This window comes from Chanodichthys erythropterus, chromosome 2, assembly GCF_024489055.1.
Source record: "Chanodichthys erythropterus isolate Z2021 chromosome 2, ASM2448905v1, whole genome shotgun sequence".
NCBI classification, from domain to species: Eukaryota; Metazoa; Chordata; class Actinopteri; order Cypriniformes; family Xenocyprididae; genus Chanodichthys; species Chanodichthys erythropterus.
Window position 1 is genome coordinate 8635168 of NC_090222.1, and position 21156 is coordinate 8656323.

General features: G+C 40.9%; 1 protein-coding gene across 2 annotated transcripts in view; it reads left to right on the plus strand.

Annotated features, from left to right (window-relative positions):
• The first annotated feature begins 15447 nt into the window (after nucleotides 1–15447).
• The window catches only part of scgn (secretagogin, EF-hand calcium binding protein), a 190671-nt gene continuing 184962 nt past the window's right edge, over nucleotides 15448–21156 (plus strand). The window contains exons 1-3 of one of the 2 annotated variants that reach the window (XM_067392248.1): nucleotides 15448–15517; nucleotides 15641–15711; nucleotides 16868–16960. In XM_067392248.1, the coding sequence (XP_067248349.1) occupies nucleotides 15448–15517; nucleotides 15641–15711; nucleotides 16868–16960 (234 nt within the window). Of the gene's footprint in view, nucleotides 15712–16867; nucleotides 16961–21156 lie in introns of both variants that reach the window. The other variant, XM_067392237.1, reaches the window with a different exon arrangement.

Here is a 21156-nt window from a genome sequence, read left to right on the forward strand (position 1 = left end):
TTCCCGAGAAGACGTCACCTGAAAGACAGCCAATCCAGAACGGGATTCCGCTGTACACGAGTCACGGAACAACCCGATTACCTCAGCTGTCAGAGCAAACGCAGGTACAAGCAAACTTCTCTTTCTCTTGCTGGAAACTGGTGAAACTCCTTTAAACCTAAAGAATCAAGCCAAAGCTCTGCTTTTGTGATTTTCCTCAGGTTATGAGTTAAGTTAGCACTGAACTTGGGACTTTTCATAACTCATCAACTCCGCGAATGTGTGTGCATGTAGGTATGTGTGTGTGTGTGTGTGTGTGTGTGTGTGTGTGTGTTAGCCTTAGTTTCCTGTAATCATTAGTAGTCAATAAATCTTGTTTTGATTTTCACATATACGAGTTTCTTGTGCTGTGTGTCAAATTACTGCCTTAAACTTAAAAGATCAAGTTACCTCTTGCTTATAATATAATAATTACAATAATAACAATAATCATAATAAAATATTGTTACTGTTGGCCGCAGAATAATATTTTATCCAGAATTGGTAAAATACTCTAACCTCAATTTTCGCTGGACGAATAATTGATTAAGTGTTAAATATTAATTCTGAATCATTTACAGTGAATCATTTACAGTTGATTCAATTCTTATTCCCTTTAACAATTAAATTGAGCTAATAAATGACCTAAGGTACATTACAGCGTATTTCACAGAAATATTTATTTCAGAAATGTTAATCAGCACACAGACTGTTGTAATGCTGTTTGTAGTTTAATATACATGGTGAAACTGCGCTACCCACACAGAGGAGCGGATGAAAAGCACACACTGTAAAAAAAATCCTGTAAAAAAAAACGGTAAAAAGTCTGGCAGCAGAGTTTCCAGAGAAATCCCATAAAATTACAGCAAATAACCATTTCACAAAATTACATGCAAAAACTGTAGAAATACAGAACAGACTTTACAGTCAAAATTCATAAAATTACAGTATTTTACTGTTGATAATCGTTTATTAAACCATGAAAAAACTGATAAATTATGTCAGATTACATAGAAAACAACTAATTTTCAGGTTAATCTCTGCAAATTGAAGGTTTTTATGAGTTATTTTATCAAGCTGCTCTGTCCATCTACAGTTTACTTTTAAAATATAGATTTTCCATGTAAAATAACTAAGAAATTATTTATAAAAATAATTAGCACATAAATTCAAAACAAATGTTTTCAATTTACAGTATTAATCTTTATTTTTACAGAACCACTCACAACTTCAATCTATGAATTAATTACTTAGCATAATGCATAATAGCAACCTTTACAACCAATTTCTGTTAAATTAACAAAATATAGTACAGAATACATTTAATCAAAGCATGCACATACAGTATTAGTCATTGTATAGAAGACATTGTATGTCAACTTACTTAAATTATAGGAAATACAACCGTAGTATATAGAACATCTACATTAAAAGACAATTACTCTATACTTCTGTACTGTAATATTGCTGTTATTTTATGCATATATGATGACTCTTACATATATGTGACTACAAGGAGTACAATGGAAGCAACACTAAGTACAATGACAATTTCCAGTTAGTCTAGCACAGTATGCATAGAAATTATTATTATTATTTATTTATTTATTTATTTTTTTCAGTTAAACAGAAATATAGTATTAACCAGTCAATTGTTCACAAAAAAGATGCATTCTCTCTTATCAGTCTCTCGAAAATGGTTTGAGTTAGTCAGGTTATTCCACCAGCATGGAACAGTCCAGGTAAAGGTCAGTTAAAGTGAGTTTGTGCCCCTTTGGGATGGCACCCCAAGATGCTGTTCACTTCCAGAAAGCAAGCTTCTGGAGGGCGTATAATAAGTCTGAAGCAGAGAGTTTAGGTACAGGCTTGGAGAGCCAGTTGTTGTTCTGTTGTGTAGCATACAGAATGGCTTGATCTTCCCAATGTTGTACTGGGCAAATATGCAAGATCGGGCAGTTCCAGCACTGTAGTCTGTGAAGTTTAACTGATCAATTATAACACAAAGGATGGGTGGCTGAAACCACGAGCACTTCTGTCTTGGCAAGGTGGAGTTGAAGGTAAAGGTCATCCAGGTGAAAGTCGGACATTTCCATCAAGCAGGCTGAGATGTGAGCAGCTACTGGTTGATCATCTGGCTGGAATGAAAAGTAGAGATGTGTGTCAGGAGGATAGCAGTGATAGGAAAAACCATGTTTCTGAATGATTCTAGTTACAATTACAACAAAAAATATAGCTGCGAGCAGCGATGGCGGGCCCAAGCCCGGTGGCACCGCCACCCCGGTGGCTTCAGGGCAACTGTGCACAGCGGGCAATAGGCACTTAAAACGGTTAAACATCAAAGGACTATGTCAAATTCACTCCACATTTACTGCACTACAAGGTGCCGTTATAGAGCCCCTCCTCCCTGCCCATTTTCAAAGGATTACATGTGCCAAGTTTTAACATTATTCTGATGAATTTTGAAGCAAATCAGGTAAAAATAAGAGGGTGATCTCAATGTATGCTGAAAGTGACACATTTTCTGCTTCCAGTTGGTGGCGCTATGACTTTGAATCACAATAGTCAAATCCATGTGATCAGCCTTGTACAACGAAGACTAAGCCAAAGTTTCATCAAAATCAATTAATGTATGCAGAAGTTATAACACTTTGTTTCCCTTTTCTTGCCATAAATTCGTTGCCTCGCCACGGCCAAACCGTTTGAGATATCCAAAATCCGTTTGCAATTAAACAACTTCAATGTGTTAGCAACAAGTTAAAAAAAGCTTGGTGTAAATTGGATAAACCCTGTAGGAGTAGTAGTATAAAATTCATAGCCTGTTTTTTCAAAAAATTAACATTCAAACCAAAATAGCTGACTTCCTGTTGGTCGGAGCTAATGAATGTAAATTAGAAAATTGTCCGGCTTGATGAGAATAATATGTGTACCGAGTTTGGTGACTGTAGGAAAAACTAACCCCCCCACTTTTGTCAAAAGGTGGCGCTACTGAGCCCCTCCACCACGCCCATTTCTATGGCTTTGTCCATGTCTACTGGTTGACAATATTGATGTATGTGTCGAGTTTCATGCAATTTGAAGCATGTTAAGAGCCTCAAAAACACTCAAGAATATTATTACAGTTTGACCTGTTGCCATGGCAACAATATTTCAAATATCAAAAATCCTGTCATAGGTCTACATCTGCTGTGTATTGACATTACACTGATGAAGTTTGAAGCAAATCAGGTAAAAATAAGAGGGTGATCTCAAAGCATTTTAAAAGTGATACACTTCTTGCTGCCATTTGGTGGCGCTATAACTTTGACTCACAATAGTTACATTCATGTGATCAGACTACTACAACCAACACACTCCTGAAGTTTCATAAACATCAATCAATGTATGCAGAAGTTATAACACATTTCCTGTTTCCCTTTTCTCGCCATAAATTCGTTGCCTCGCCACGGCCAAACCGTTTGAGATATCCAAAATCCGTTTGCAACTAAACAACTTCAATGTGTTCGCAACAAGTTAAAAAAGCTTGGTGTAAATTGGATAAACCCTGTAGGAGTAGTAGTATAAAATTCATAGCCTGTTTTTTCAAAAAATTAACATTCAAACCAAAATAGCTGACTTCCTGTTGGTCGGAGCTAATGAATGTAAATTAGAAAATTGTCCGGCTTGATGAGAATAATATGTGTACCGAGTTTGGTGACTGTAGGAAAAACTAACCCCCACACTTTTATCAAAAGGTGGCGCTACTGAGCCCCTCCACCACGCCCATTTCTATGGCTTTGTCCATGTCTACTGGTTGACAATATTGATGTGTGTGTCGAGTTTCATGCAATTTGAAGCATGTTAAGAGCCTCAAAAACACTCAAGAATATTATTACAGTTTGACCTGTTGCCATGGCAACAATATTTCAAATATCAAAAATCCTGTCATAGGTCTACATCTGCTGTGTATTGACATTACACTGATGAAGTTTGAAGCAAATCAGGTAAAAATAAGAGGGTGATCTCAAAACATTTCAAAAAGTGATACACTTCCTGCTGCCAGTTGGTGGCGCTATAACTTTGACTCACAATAGTCACATCCATGTGATCAGACTCCTATAACGAACACACTCGTGAAGTTTCATAAAGATCAATATATGTATTAAGACGTTATAACACATTTCCTGTTTCCTTTTTCTCGCCATAAATTCGTTGCCTCGCCACGGCCAAACCGTTCGAGATATCAAAAATCCCCTGGCAATTTTTAATCAGTGTCTTGACTTCATGCTGACCGAGTTTGGTGGCGATCGGATTAATCGTCTAGGAGGAGTATATCAAATTCCAGAGCATGCGTTTTTCAAACAACCCTTAATAGCTGACTTCCTGTTGGCGTGGCGATTAACTTAGAGCGCGAAAGTTGTTCGGCCCGATGAGGTCTATATGTGTACCGAGTTTCATACTAATACGTGCAAGCATGTTTAATATATGGACCAAATTTTCAGACTTTTTTCAAGGGGGCGCTGTCGAGCCCCCCTGCCACGCCCGGGTACCAGCCTCTCCGGCGTCCTAATGGCCGCGGATTCCAATGTGTGTGCCAATTTTCAAGAGTTTTTGAGCATGTTAAGGCCCCCAAAAAGCCCCGGAAGACGAAAAAAAAAAAAAAAAAATAATAATAATAATAATCCTTAGAAGAACAAGAGGGCCCTGCGCGAATTTTCGCTTGGGCCCTAAATACTGTTCAGAATAGCAGCATAAAAAGATGTAAACAAAGAATTTGTTGTATAAGAATAGTAATCTTTCCACACCTGTACTGTAATGCTGCTGTAGATCTCCAGTCTTTCCACATTACCTGAAATCATAAAGAAATAAAAATTAGTTGGCTATTACATTCATTCAAACATGCCAGCATATGTTTTACTGAGACAATGCAAAACCTCAACCTTCTTTGATCTGAAATTTTTATATCCAACTATCCAATGTATCTTATGATTCAGTAATGACAATTTACTCAGGTCATGTAAGACTTTTTTAATTATTATACTTTATTACACTAATATATGCATACTATTCGCATTTGCAAGCAGATGCACTCATAATATTTATTATGTTGTTCATATTGTACTCTTATCTGCTTTCCTGTATTGGCCTATAGTATGAGTATACAGGCTGCAGAGTTTATAAAAAGAGATTTAAATAATGGCGGTACTACCACATCTGAACGAAGACAAACACTGAATCGACTTTATTAATAACGTTAATCTTTCTTGGTTTAAAACAGATGGAAAATTGACAGATGCCTGCTGCAGTTGTTTTGCTTTCAACGGCAGTTACCTTACATAATTTGTGTGAACACCGTTTAGAAATACTTATATTAGCTTCGAAACTATAAACAATACAAAGGTGTAGCCAGACTACATAAAATATCACACACATGTAACGTTAGAATGAAACTCTTACCTCAGCCAGTGATCGGTTGGTATGATGTTCGCTGTGGTCTTCTCGCTGAAAGGACGTGATAGTTGTTCCCTCACACTGTTCCCGAAGAATGGATTGACGGATGAGTTCAAATAAATACTCCTGCTCACGACTGCTCTTTAGGATTGCTTTACACTACTGTTTAATCTCATGACACACAAGCGTAGCCTGAAATAAATTCAAATAACGCGCTCGCCCTTCCATCACTGCATCACTGCACTACTCCAGGAACTGTTGTAGGCGGGACTAACGGAAAAGTTATCGGCGGCAAATTTGAACCTGCGTCGCACGTGCGTCTCTCAGCAATGAGGTCCATGCTGGCCGGGACTTGAAGCCTTATTGACTTAAAGGTAGTGATCTGGAACAAAGAAAACGACAACCAGAAGGTGCACTGTAATATGTTCTTGCTTATAATGGGGAGGGAGGGAGGGTTGCGAGCAGTTTGAGCATACTTACCGAGCAGCGATGCCACGTATATATGTCCCGTGTCTAATAGGAGAATGGTAATGATTGGAGCGATTTGACAGCTGACCGCGTCAGCTGGTCGCGGCACTATGCCTACGTGGCCTGACTGAACTAACGCTGCGCACGATTTTGATGCGTTGCCATGGCAACAGTGTTTGTGATATCACTATTCTTTTCAAAGGTCTACATTCACTATGTCTTGACATTATTCTGGTGAAGTTTGAAGCAAATCGGATAAAAATAAGATAGTGATCTCAAAGCATTTTGAAAGTGACACTTCTTGCTGCCAGTTGGTGGCGCTATATCTTTGACTCACAATAGTCACATCCATGTGATCGGACTACTACAACCAACACACTTTTGAAGTTTCATAAAGATCAATCAATGTATGCAGAAGTTATAACACGCTTCCTGTTTCCCTTTTCTCGCCATAAATTTGTTGCCTCGCCACGGCCAAACCGTTCGAGATATCAAAAATCCGCTGGCAATTTTTCATCATCGATATCTTGACTTCATGGTGACTGAGTTTGGTGGTGATCGGAATAATCTCCTAGGAGTAGTATATCAAATTCCAGAGCATGCGTTTTTCAAACAACCCATAATAGCTGACTTCCTGTTGAAGTGGCGTTTAACTTAGAGTACGAAAGTTGTTTGGCCCAATGAGGTCTATATGTGTACTGAGTTTCATACTAATACGTGCAAGCGTGTTTGATATATATACCATGTTTTCGGACCCCATTCAAGGGGGCGCTGTCGAGCCCCCCTGCCACGCCCGGGTACCAGCTTCTGCCCGGCCCTGTTGGCCGCGGATTCCAATGTGTGTGCAAATTTTTTTCCGAGCATGGTAAGGGCCCCAAAAATGCCCGAATAGTCGGAAAAAAAATAATAATAATAATCCTAAAGAAAACAAAAGGGCCTTCAGCCCCTTACAGGGCTTTTGCCCTAATAATAATCCTAAAGAAAACAAAAGGGCCTTCAGCCCCTTACAGGGATTTGGCCCTAATTAATAAATGTTGTTAGTTAAGATAACATGCCTAACGTTAGCCATGACGGAAAAAAGCAGGTGATCGTTATCTGGCAGTTACTAATATTTTTATGGGTATAAAATAATAATTAGCAGGATAAACTAATGATAGCCTTCTCTAATTAATTATAGAGCACTGTCTACAGCAATCAATCTCCTGTAACGTTAGTTTAAACCTTTTATTTAAAATGGCAGGACCGTTTCTAACATTTTAGAGTTGTTTCTAGTGGCATATTATATTGAGTTTATCTACTGAATTTGCGGTTTCAAAAATAGTATTGCTCTAGAAACAGAATAGGCTATTATTTTATAGGTAGAATTTTAAATTATGTATAAATTATATAGCCTATTTAAAATACATCAATGATGACGCAGCCGTCTGGCCGTGCCAACGTAATAATCGTGTAAAAAAATCCCTTATTTTGAGGATGGATTCCGGGAAATCTCCCTTATTTTCAGTGTTCAATGTTGACAACTAAGGTCTGGGCGGAAGTTTGATACCGTGACTCCGCCTCCGGTGTTACAATATATTCGGTTCCTGAAATATTCTGTTCAACTGGGTGGCGCTTACGCGAATATTCACGATATCCTCATTTTGTGGTCGTGTCCTTGAGACAACGCGCAAGCGAACGGAACTGAAAATATTAGTAGGCGCTTCTCAAATCGCATCGGTTTAATGAATTATTTCGAAAAGGTAATATAACATTCCTTTGGAATATACCTTTGGAACTTTGTTTTGATGACAGTCTTCATGCCAGCAGCTACTTAAATGTTATTTTTGTTCAAAATATTATAATTATGATAGGAAATTATAGTTTAGTTTTATTATATTTAAAGTTTGACATATTGCAGCACAAAACCCTGATGTGTCAAACATAACACATAGGCTAGGCTACTCAAACAACCTTATGTAGGCCTACCTGATTTAAAACTATTTAAAAAGCAGTCAAATAAAATAATTCTGATAATAATATAATTTATTTCTGTGAGGTAATACAGCACAAATGCACAGAAAAAAATAAGCAGCTAATTTACAAGATGACGTTATACTTGTTATTATCACCAATGTCGTATGGTTTTGTTTTGCTTTTGTGATGTTTCCACATCATACTCATCATCTTGTAAAGTCGCTGTCTGTTTCAGATTGGATTTGAGAGCTGAAGTCTTGGATAGCTCTGGCAGTGTGTGATCCGGACATAATGAAGGCTGTTCCTGAGGCCCTGTTTTAATATTTACCTCAGAACCTTTAGCATTTCTTCTTTTCACATATTGTTTTGAATGTCTTTTCAATTTGAGTTACATTCATAGAGTATTTACTTCTGTACTTGTTATAACATTTAATGTAATTAGTATTTATATGATTTGTTGTTTAAAAAAAAAAAAAAAAAAAAACACCAAAAAAAGAAAGGTCAAGTTTCAGGATAATATTTTAAAGATTATTTTGTGCATTCCAAATAAGCTTTACAGATCTTTAGAAAGGGTTTTAACAATGTTTGTCATGTTTTTGTTTGTTTTTTTTCAATTATTGCACATGCACCTACAGTATAGGTCATCAGTTACAATAAGTTAGAACACTAAAGAGACCTTTTTATTGACTCTGAAAAACACCAGAATAAAGATGACCAGGGTCTCTGATCACCTTTGAATGTGCTTTAGTCCTGCTGCAGGAGACAAGAGGACTGCAGATGTGAACAGAGCAATAAACTGCAATGTCTGTAATGTAAGATGTCTGAGACAGTGCTACAGGGAGACAGAAGGAAATGCAGCTGATTGTCCTTACAGTGCCAAACCACATGTGACCATAAGTCCCACATATTTGAGAACGTGAATTGCCTTGATGGAAGAGTGGAGTAACATCTCACAGCAAGAGTTGCAAATCTGGTGCTGAGGATGAGATGCTCTAAAGCAGCTGGTGCAGACTTTCAAATACTCTGTCCATCAAATGTCTGTGAAATTTGTTCAGTTTATGTCTCAGTTGTTGAATATTTTTGTTTGTACAAATATATTTAAGAAATTTGCTGGGGAAAAAAAAAGAAATTTGCTGAAAGTGAATAACTCAAAATGTTCGAAAAATGTTATTGCTTTGCAAAAAAAATATGTGACAAATATCATCAAGTGTGCATTTACTTGTTTGACTTTAATGAAAATTTGTCATGATATCCAGTAAAATATGAGAAAACAGGAAATATTTGTAGTTTAGAGTTGATAAGGGTAGCCTTACTGTGGTGATAAACACTGAAAATATCAAAATAATCAAGAAATTAAGGATGACAGAATATTCACACCAGTTTATAGCTTAATTTATTAGGACACAGATACATGTGTAGAGGTTTATTTCAAGTTGTCAACACTATGCAGTAGTTATAGTCACAGAATGACAACGAAGGAAGCAAACTAATCAAAATATTCAAAAACGTTTTAAAGCCTCACAAATAAAAACACTAAACAGAAAACGCATCAGTGTAAAACGTACTCTGTTACTAACGTAACCTCGGTTCCCTGAGATACGGAACGAGTACTGCGTATGGGGAAAGGTCTCCTTTTTTCCCCCGTTACTGAAGCCTTTTTCAATAACGCAGTGTAACTGCATCGTCATTGGTTCACTCATAGACAAGTTGTTGAACCAATGACGGCGCGGCATAGCCGCTCGGCCTATGGCGACAAAGCCCGCGAATATTCCCGCCGAATTGGGCGGGGTAGCTATATAAGCAGGCGCGTCGCCATAGGATTTCAGGTCATTCGACTGAAACGACGACACTGAAGCCGCAGCCTCGTGGCACGGCATGTAACGCAGTACTCGTTCCGCATCTCAGGGAACCGAGGTTACGTTAGTAACCGAGTACGTTCCCTTTCGATGCTTCACTCGTACTGCGTATGGGGAACGAATTCAACCGCGCCGTGCCACAGCAGGGAACGACTGGACTTGTCTTGGACACCGAGAGGGAACCAGAGGACAAGTGAGAAGGCTGGAGCCGTCGAACCCTTGTTACACTACCAAAAGGGGAGTTAACTCCCAGAGTGGCATGAAGCGGAGCTCAATACAGGCCGCTGGATCTTACCGAGATGACCGAGCTTGTAAGGTCGGGACATCCAAATGATAAAATCTGACAAAAGTGGACGGCGAGGACCAGCCGGCTGCCTCACAGATGTCTTTAATCAAAACTCCACTAGACCAGGCCCAAGAGGAAGCCATTCCTCTAGTGGAGTGGGCTCTAACTCCTATGGGGCAGTTGAGGCCCATAGAGGAGTAACAAAGAGTGATAGCATCAACTATCCGACACGCAAGATGTTGCTTTGAGACTGAAGACCCTTTGGTGCAGCCACCAAAGCAGATAAAGAGCTGATCGGATTGCCGGAAAGGCTGTGATCGCTCAACGTAGGTCCTTAATGCCCTGACGGGGCAGAGCAATTCCAGCTCTCGCTTGTCCGACGAGGGAGGAAGCACTGAGAGGGAAATGACCCGTGCTCTGAATGGAGTCAAGACCACCTTAGGGACGTAGCCATGCCTAGGTTTCAAAACGACTTTGGAGTCGTTGGGCCCGAACTCAAGGCATGCAGGGCTCACGGAGAGGGCCTGCAAGTCACCAACTCGCTTAACCGATGCTAGTGCAAGTAGCAGAGCGGTTTTGAGCGTCAGGGGCCTGAGGTCAGCTGAACGCAGTGGCTCAAAGGGAGGCCCTTTAAGAGCTCTGAGGACCAAAGAGAGGTCCCAGGTGGGAACAGTGAGAGGACGAGGATTTAATTGCCTAGAACCTCTCAAGAAACGCACCAGGAGGTTGTTTCGTCCCACTGACTGGCCAGCAATAGGAGCGTGAAACGCTGCAATGGCTGCTACGTAAACTTTGAGCGTTGAAGGTGTGCGACCCAGACTCAAACGCTCCTGGAGAAAAGACAGTATCGGAGATACGTCACACTCCACTGGGTCTATGTTGTGTGTAGAACACCAGTCAACAAAGACCGACCATTTCTGGGCGTAGAGGCGTCTCGTGGACGGAGCTCTCGCCTGAGAAATGGTATTCAGCACGTCCCTGGGGAGGTTAGCAGGCTCCCGTCGAGGGACCAGAGGTGCAGAGCCCAGAGTTCTGGCTGGGGATGCCAAATCGTCCTGTTCGCCTGAGAGAGGAGGTCCCTTCTCAGGGGGATCGGCCACAGGGCTTTCGTGGAAAGCCTGAACAGCTCTGAGGACCAAACTTGGCTCCTCTAGAGCGGGGCCACCAGGAGGACTCTGTGCTTGTCTTCCCTGATTCATCTGATGATCTGCAAGATCAGAGCAATCGGGGGAAAAGCGTAAAGGAGGGTGCTGGGCCAGATGTGAGCCAGCGCAATGTCCTCCTTCGAGAAATAAATTGGGCAGTGAGAGTTGTCTTCTGAGGCGAAGAGGTCTACCTCTGCCTTCCTGAAGAACTCCCAGATCGTGAGAACCGTCTGGGGGTGGAGCATCCACTCGTCTGAGGGGACATTGCTCCGGGATAGCATATCTGCTCCCAAGTTTGTTCTCCCGGTTGTGGGAGTCACTCTGAGCGACTGAAACCTTGGTAATGCCCATTCCAGAAGACGTCGCCAGAGCGCATAATCGGCTGGACGAAAGACCACCCTGGCGATTTATGTATGACACCATTGTCATGCTGTCCGACTGGACTTAAGACGTTGCGTCCCATCAGGTGTGTCTAAAAGGCGCGAAGGGCTCGAATCACTGTCAACATCAAGGCAGTTGATGTGTAGATGGCTTCTTCATGAGACCACAAGCCGAAGGCCGGTCTGCCCTTGCAAAGAGCACCCCAACCTGTGTTGGGTGCATCTGTTGAGAGCACCGTTCTTCTGAACACCACCTATAGGGGTACACCTTGATTGAACCATACAGGGTTCATCCAGGGTTTCAGAGCTGTCTAACAGGCCTGATTGACCCCGAAACGCAGGCGGCCATGCTGCCAGGCGTGAGGAGGGACCCGGAACTTCAACCAGTATTGCAAAGGCCGCATCTGTAAGAAGGCCGAGCTGCAGAACCGGGAAGGCGGAAGCCATCAGCCCTAGCATCCTCTGGAAGTACTTCAGAGGGAGAAAGGCTCTGTTCCTGACCAATGCTACAATACTACAGCCGTCATACGGGCTGAGTCGAAGACTGCACCCAGGAACATTATACGTTAGCTGGGGAGCAGTGAGCTCTTGGCAAAGTTGACCCTGAGACCCAGACACTCCATGTGGCTGAGTAGCACGGATCTGTGATGCTCCAGCTCAGCTCGTGACTGGGCTAGGATGAGCCAGTCGTCGAGAAAATTGAGAACCCGGATTCCCAACTGTCTCAGTGGGGAAAGCGCCACATTCATGCACTTGGTAAAAGTGCGAGGAGCTAGGGACTGCCCGAATGGAAGGACCATATATTGGCAAGCCACGCCTTCGAATGTGAATCTCAAGAATCACCTGAGATGGGGGCTATCTGGATGTGAAAGTATGCCTTTTTCAGGTCCAGCAAGCAGAACCAGTCCCCGGGGCAAACCTGCGCGAGGATCTGTTTCAGCGTTAACATCTTGAACTTCCATCTCATGAGGGAAAGGTTCAGGAGTCTGAGGTCTAAGATGGATCTAAGACCGCCATCACTCTAGGGAATGAGGAAGTAATGGCTGTAAATCGCTCTCTGAGGGGAGACCATTTCTATAGGCCCCTTCTCGAACAGAGACATCACTTCGGCTCGGAGGACGTGAGCGTCATCCGTGTTTACTGAAGTGGGAAGCACCCCGCAAAAACGCAGGGGTCTGAACATGGCTTGCAGGGCAGAGCCAGCAAGTCACATGAACAGAGGTCCAGCAATAATGAGCATGTTAGTTCCACCAAGCACAAGTGAGCATTGAGCTCGCTTTCAGTGAGCGCATACATCCTCATGAACGTGGCTTGCAGGGGCAGGGCCGGCAAACGACACGCAGAGAGACTGGAATAATATGCTACATCAACTGATATGCTGAATATAAATAACATAGGTCTCACCTAAGACAGGTGAGAGTGTCGTTATATTTCTCAAAGGACGCTTGCAGGGCAGAACCGGCAAGCAACGCGCTGAGAAATTCAGCAAACTCGGCAGAAATACGCTGTATCAACTGTATATATACACATACATACATATACATACATATATATATATATATATATATATATATATATATATATATATATATATATATATACACATACATACATATACATACATATATATATATAAATAACATGTCTCACCTGAGTCGTTATATTTCTCAATCGATGCGGCTTGCGGGGCGGAACCGGCGAGCGACGCGCATTGAGATAAGGAAAAATACACTCACAACAAATAGAAAATGTATCATGAGTCTCGCCTAAGTCAAGAGCATCATGTCAAATTCAGCTGAGAGATTGTTAACTTCTGCAAAAATCTGCTATATAAACTGAATGTTTATAACATCGGAGTCACCCAAGAGGGGGAAAAGTGACATGTTATATTTCTCAATAAACGCGGCTCGCGGGCAGAACCGGCGAACAACGCATAGAGAAGACTCGGTGCAAACAGCAGAAAGATGCTCCATTAAATTAAGCATATAACATGTTTCTCACCCAAGCTAGGGAGAAAGACATGTCATATATCTGAATTAACGCGGCTCGCGGGGGAGGGACCGGCGAGCGACGCACATAGGGAGAAATAAACTCACTTAGATAGAAAATGTATCACGAGTCTCGCCTAAGTCAGGGGAGAGCATCATGTCAAATTCAGCTGAGAGAGCGAGAGCTCGCATCCTCAACGAGCGCGGTTTGCGGGGGAGGACCCGGCAAATAACGCGTTCGGAGACGGCATTTGAAGCAAACGCCAGCGAGAAAGTAGAAAAATAAGCTCTGTACTCACCTGACGGAAGACGGCAGGGAATAAGCTGAATGCTCTCAGATGCTGAAGGCGGCACGATGGCGGCGCGGTGAACAGCTGCTAGAGAACGAAGATCCGCGGAGCGATTGGCTCTGCATGTGCCACAGTTGTGGCGCGGCATTCTAGGCAACGCCGCCGCCGTGAAAACGGCGATTGTAGCTCTTTTAGAGCAGCGAGAGCCGCTGGGAAAGCTCTTTTAGAAAGCGACGTTAAGTCGCGGGAAAAGCTCTTTGAACGGCGCCGGATGGCGGCAGGAGACGCGCTGAGGGAAGCGGGCGGCTCGAGAGCGGCGCTCGAAGCGGCAGTCTGCGAGGGCGCCGGCGCTGTCTTCGTTCGGCGGTCTCAGCTCAGTCCGCTGCGGGAGCCTCTTCAACGGCGGCGAGAACTTCTCCCAGGAGCTTCTTCCAGGCGGCGAAGGCTTCAGCCGGAGATCAGCGAAGAGTTATATGAAGTCGTCGCTTAAGGAGAGAGAACTGAAATCAGTTCCGTTCGCTTGCGCGTTGTCTCAAGGACACGCCCACAAAATGAGGATATCATGAATATTCGCGTAAGCGCCACCTAGTGGAACAGAATATTTCAGGAACCGAATATATTGTAACACCGGGCTCCACTGACGATTCCTTCTGCGCATGCCCAGGTTCCAAACTGACGTTTTTGCGTAACTTGTCAGCACCCATCGGCGTCCGTTTTGGCTTCAGTTCAATACAATGGAAGGAAGTGGCGTTGCGTCGTCCATCTTTTTTTACAGTCTATGGTGCTGAAGCCAGAGCCGTTGAAAAACATATTTAACGGCTCTGGCTGAAGCACCCCTAAAAAGGGGCTAGCCTCGCCCATGCCTTTGCTGATACTGCTGAAACGAAATTCGAAAATAGAATCCACGGGTGGACCTGCACACTTCTAAAATTTAGAGACGGCGAATACGATCACTCTCATAGCGCGACCACAGTGAATTTAACATTTCAATTCTGATTTCAATGAACGTTCAAAATGATAGGCTAACATGAACTTAAATAATGCTGCAGCATTATATCCCATCTAAAATAAACATTTTCACATTGTAATACATCGGACTACCTCTAACATTGTCTGTGTGAATATTTAGATAATCACGATTATAGGCCTGTACATGCGTCGTGAGGAACGTCAACTGCGAACTGAACACCGGCGATGGAATCTGCGAACACGATAGTGGGTGGGAACAGAACTTATAGGTGACCTGTAATGATTGGTTAGAATATGAGCAATGACGTGCATTAGAGTCTTCCGGGTAGAACTTCGCTAAACGCTCCCATTTCTAGTTTTCCTCCATTTCCTACTTTTTATTCAAGCAGTTTGCCAATATTTTCTGGTAGAGAATATGAAGTAACATGCAATAAGTAATATGACCTAGAGTTTGATTGTGGTAAAACATACTAAAGTTTGTCCTCAGATTATATCAGGCTTTCGGCATATGGCTAATATGAGTGGTGTGAAAGAGGAGGGGTTTTATTCTGACACAGTGGAGTCAGAGGAAAGTGGCCACATCTGCAGTCAATTTCTCTGAGCACAAGTGCATCATATTTCTTCTCTTGCTCTATAATCACTGTATCCTTTACGCTATTTTTCCATCATGGACTGTGCTTTTGCCAATCTAGATGCTGCTGGTTTTCTACAGATTTGGCAACACTTTGATGCAGATGGTGAGAATTTAACATTTCAATTCTGATTTCAAATGTCATATTTCCATATATTGTGTTTAGATTTCAGTATTGTCTCTATGTTTATCTGTTCATATAATTGCATTGATAAATATTTTTCTGCAGATAATGGCTACATTGAAGGGAAAGAGTTGGATGACTTTTTCCGGCACATGCTTAAGAAATTGGGGCCAGAGGTTTGTGAAAAAAAAAGAAAAAAAAAAACCTTTATATAATGATTAACAGATCAGTAGTTCATGCACATTTAAATATGACTATAAAATAGATGAGTTTCTTGACAATTACTTATAAATCTAAATATGCATTAATTAATAACCTGTAGTAAACCAATGTTTGCTAATTTCACTAATTAAATTTATTATAAAATGTTATCAATACTGTCTGTAAATTAAGTCTGTAAAACATACTGTCTGTAAATTAAGTCAGTTCCCTCTGGCTGTTTACACACTAGGATCTTTCCTCTCTTTTCTCCAGGAAGCTGACATAATACAGTCAACAGCCATTTAACATCTGTTGAATTATTTTAAAATCTTTGTGTACTAGAAATGTTTTATTATTATTATTTCTGTATAATACTGTCATATTGTTTTATTTTTATGGTTAATTTAAGTCTCACAATTATAGCGACAGTAATTGCACTACTTGTTATTTTTATGAACGTTTATTAATCTTTGTTAATGTTAATTTCAGCATTTACTAATACATTATTAATCTTGTTAACATTAGTTAATGCACTGAACTAACATGAACAAACAATGAACAACTGTACTTTCATTAACTAACGTTAACAAAGATTAGTAAATACAGTAACAAATGAATTGCTCATGGTTAGTTCATGTTAGTTAATACATTAACGTTTAACTAATGAACCTTATTGTACCAACTATAGTTATCATAACATAATATATATAATGTTTTGATCTCAAATTGGAACTCATTCAAATAACTTTTCAATATTTTTTTTTTTTTTTTTTCAAAATTTTTCAGGAAACTGGTTAGACGCACAAGATAAAAATACATTTTCAGTGTTCTAAAACATAAAATTATAAAAATATACAGTGTTACCTTTTTTTTACACAATAGTAGTTCTGAAGTAGATATTGCTGAAATTGTACTCCCAGTGAATAAGCATTATTGTGATGTAAGCAAACAGGCTTATATAAATAAAGGATGTGCCAGATGTTCACTGTTTACCAGCATATCTTAAGGGCATCTCTATTGCACAGGTGTACCAGTCTAATGGCTTTGCTGAGTGATGTTGGGGAGCTTAATGAGTGATAAATTATGGAAATGTGGTCATGGTAACCGGCTTGTTTTCTCTACTCTCCTTAGGATAAGATAACAGAAGAAAGAGTACAGCAGATAAAGAAGAGGTTTATGTCTGCCTATGATGTCACATCTGATGGACGCCTGCAGATTGAGGAAGTACATCACATTATTTTACATTTCCCTTTAATGAAATTTTTTTTTTTTTTTTTTTTTTTTTTTTGTAGAATGTTTAGTCTTGCATAGAAGTAAAAACTGATATTTAAAAATGAATAATCCTGTAATTTGACGGAACTGGTAAATTAAGCATGAAAGAAGGAATAAAAAAAAACAACAAAAAAAAACACGTCTTACCATCAGGCTACTGCTCTATAATTCATCTGTGGTATGCTGCATCTGTTATCTAGCTGCTCTATGGCTTCTGGCTGTTTCCAGCACAGTTGAATTAATCAGATCAATGACATTAAAATTATTATTTGCTTTGTCATGTTAATGGATTGTTTTGCTTCCTTCATATTTTTGTGCAATAGATTAAGTAAAATGAGGCTGGGGATGGTTGAAACATTGAATCAGATGTAACTAGGTCCAGCTGTCAGAGATGAGCTAGAACAACAAGTGCTGTCATTAATGTACTGTCCAGAACCACATTGTTACTGAAGTCAAATGTGTAGTTCCATAAGCATACTATTTTGCAATTTAAGAAGTGATTTTTGTGGTCATAACCAGTTTCATTTGCCACTGTTTCACCATGTAAGTATGGGCTGTAAAGCTGTTACAATACAGCAGCTGGAAAAAAAAGTTATCAAAAATTATCATTCACTGTCTCTTATGATGATCTAACCTGAATGACTTTTTCTTCCCTGGAACCAAAAGGAGATGTTTGGTAAGATTGCAAAGGTTTTTGGTTTATATAGCAAGTTCTAAGAAGGAAAAAAGAGCACAATGATATTACCATAAAAGTCCTTTGCTACTTCATGTTAATAATGCAAAACATTACTGATTAGCATCACAACATTAACGTAACGACAACTGCAACACCTGGGGGTAAGGACAGACGAAGTGAAAAAGGTGACAGAAGGATGAGGAGGGACTGGGGAGAGAGGAAAATAAAAAGGTCCGCTCACACATCGCTACTTGGTCCTCAACCAGCCGTGAGGCCCTCACTAGGGGTGCTGTGTGATGGTACTGGACACTCCTTGCTGGACTGTGACATCTCCTCCGGCTTTGGACTCCCAGCAGCAAGCCCCTGTTCCCTCGCTCTGCTTTCTTTTCCTGTCCAGCAAACAAACCCAGGAAGACCAGCAGAAGATCAAAACCATGAAACGGAAAACCAGAAATAGCGCTCAGAAATGCAGTGTAACACAAGTCAAGTCACCTTTATTTATATAGTGCATTTACAATGCAGATTGTAAAAGATTGAAGCAGCTTCACAGTGAAAGTAATTTGGCTGCAAAGCAGCTCTAGAAGAAAATAATTGCATTGTCCAGCTTAAGTAGATTCAGTGTTGATTCATTTCTGTTGTAAAAATCATTAGTTATTATTTTAGGTAATTTATCTATACAGCAGCTCTAGAGAAAACAGTGATGTTATCGTTCAGTTCAGTTCTCATACAATGGTGTCAACGCAGGCAGATAAAAAAAAAAAAAAAAAGTTGAAAATCAAGTGTCCCCAACTAAGAAAGCCAGAGACAGCAGTGGCAAGGAACCCAAACTCCATCATGTGAGAAAAATGGAGGAAAAAAAAAACCTTGGGAGAAAGCAGGCTCAGGCAGGGGGCCAGTTCTCCTCTGGCCGACAATGAACAGTGCATGATTATGTTGCAGGCAGCATTATGGATCACAAGTCAGTTTTGGATCAGAACACTCCAAATATTCATATATATATAATATATAATAATAATATATATACGGTTGAAGATTGGATTCATCACGTTTGATGTTTATTAAGTGTGCAGGGCAACCACCCAGTAGAACATTACAATACTCTAGCCTTGAGGTCATGAACGCATTTGTAATTGAGAGCATATGTCGTAGTTTAGATATATTTTTAAGACGGAAGCATGCGGTTTTACAGACGCTAGAAATATGGGTTTCAAATGAAAGATTGGTATCAAAGAGCACACCTGTGTTCCTAACTGACGACGGACATTAACAGAGCAGCCATCAAGTGTTAGACAATATTCTAGGTTATTTCGTGCAGAGGTTTTTACAAGACTTCCAAAGATTAAGTGAATACACAGGGCTTAAAGGGATAGTTCACCCAAAAATGAAAATTTGATGCTCTCATTTGCGCGAGACATCACTGCCGCTGTTAGACCGCGATCAGACCTCACAAAGCGAATGCTGAACGCGGTTGGACATAGTGGTGTATTAGAGTTAAAAAATTATATAAATACTGTTCCGTTTATCGCACAAACCGATCGTTTCGTGTCTTAGGACATCAATGTGTCGTCACGAGCCGCAGGGTTTAATTTGGACTTGTCTATGCTAAGTTTTATTTACTCTTACAGTAGAAGTTCCCATCCACTAGCATTATTTGACTCACAGACGGCAACGGTTGGAGTTAAAAATCATCATTTGTGTTCTACTGAAGAAACAAAGTCACCTACATCTTGGATGCGCTGGGGGTAAGCAGATAAACATCAAATTTTTATTTTTGGGTGAACTATCCCTTTAAGTAGGTAGCAGTAAACAAGATAATTACACACAGGTGTAAGTTATCAGAACTTGATTAGTCCAGGCAATGGGTTTTGGGAAAAGTAGTTTATGATGAGATAAAGGAGACAGAAGGAGTGCACTCTGGTGGAGATCATGGGCACTCCAGTTGGTGGTTGTTACATAGCAGCCCCCCATCCCCTTAAATAGCATATTCCAGATGCTCCTCAAACTGTCACAGAAATCCAGGAGGGAGGTGGAGTGGGGGCGTGACAGAGGGCCAGGTCCATAGAATGGAGGCATGACTGGAGACTGATGTGTCAGGGCAAAGCCGTCAGAGAAGGTAGCAGGACAGGTGGCCAGGGCAGATCTGACAGGACTCAAGACCATCTCAGAGGAGCTGAAGACCACCACAGTGAAGCAGATGACCAAACAGCAGAGCAGATGGGACTGAAGATCCCCATGACAGAGCAGAAGGCCACCACAGCAGAGCAGATGGGGCTGGTGACCACCACAGAAGTTCAGGGACTACCTCTGTGGTCGTGTCTGGGCAGACAGTGAGTTCATTTATGACCTCTGTGGTTGTATCTAGGCAGACAGAGAGTTAACTGACAGACGGCGCCTTGGGAAAAACTGGAAGAACCTCTGAGACCCCCAGACTCGATACCACCAGACTGTGATGCACTGGACTCATGGCGATGTTGGGACCATTAAGATGCCAGCTGCTCACACACTGACATACCAAACTAGAAGCCAATTTCAAACACCTAGAGACCACCTTATTAGCTTTAGGTGCAGCATCCATGATGGCTTGGGACTCTGGCGTGACGTCCATGATGGCTGGAGACTCTGGCGTGGTGTGCATGACAGCTGGAGACTCTGGTGTGGTGGCCATGATGGTTTATACATGTTAGTTTTAATGACAGAGCTCAAGATAAATCTTTTCATTACTACTGGAGCTTCCAATTTGCTATTTTTCAAATGATTATTAAACAGCTAGCACAAACTATGGAAAAGCGACAGCCCTTCTGGTGCACTCAGTATTCAAATTCACTTCATTCTCTCCTTAGGTGGACTATATTAGTGGACAAATGTAGGGAATAGTGAATGAGGGTATAGGGGGCGATTTCGAACACAGCAATTGATTAGCTGGTTCAGTTGTGTTTAATTAAGGCTGGAACTAAACTCTCCAGGAACTAAATTTGAATTTATACAACCTGCTCTCACTCTCAAGGCATTCAATAAAGTGTCGCTTGTCCAAGAGTTCTGTGTGTCACTATACATACACCAAAAGTGGCACACTTATCAAGTTGCTAGTGCACTGATAAAAATTAGCAGCAGATAAATGCACCTAAAAAAATTCTAGTAAATTTTAAAAGAAAAAAAGAATTTGTCATCTTATTTGAAAGTGAAAGTGAGTGACATTTGGCCAAGTATGGTAACCCATACTTGGCTACACGTTACTTTGCTTGGGTGTAACACACATCTTTAGTGATCATTTTAAAAGATGAGCGGAAAAGGTTGGACATTTTATCACGGTCATGTTTATTGATTTTTACATCCTTGTTGCTCATGCAGTAATAATAGAGTAAAACATTTTGTGTTTATCCAAAGTGGTGGAACTATTTTCTTTGTGTTAGCATACTGTATTGCTTGTGATCTCTCAAGTATTGTATATTAGAGGAGAAGCTTTGCAGTGGCA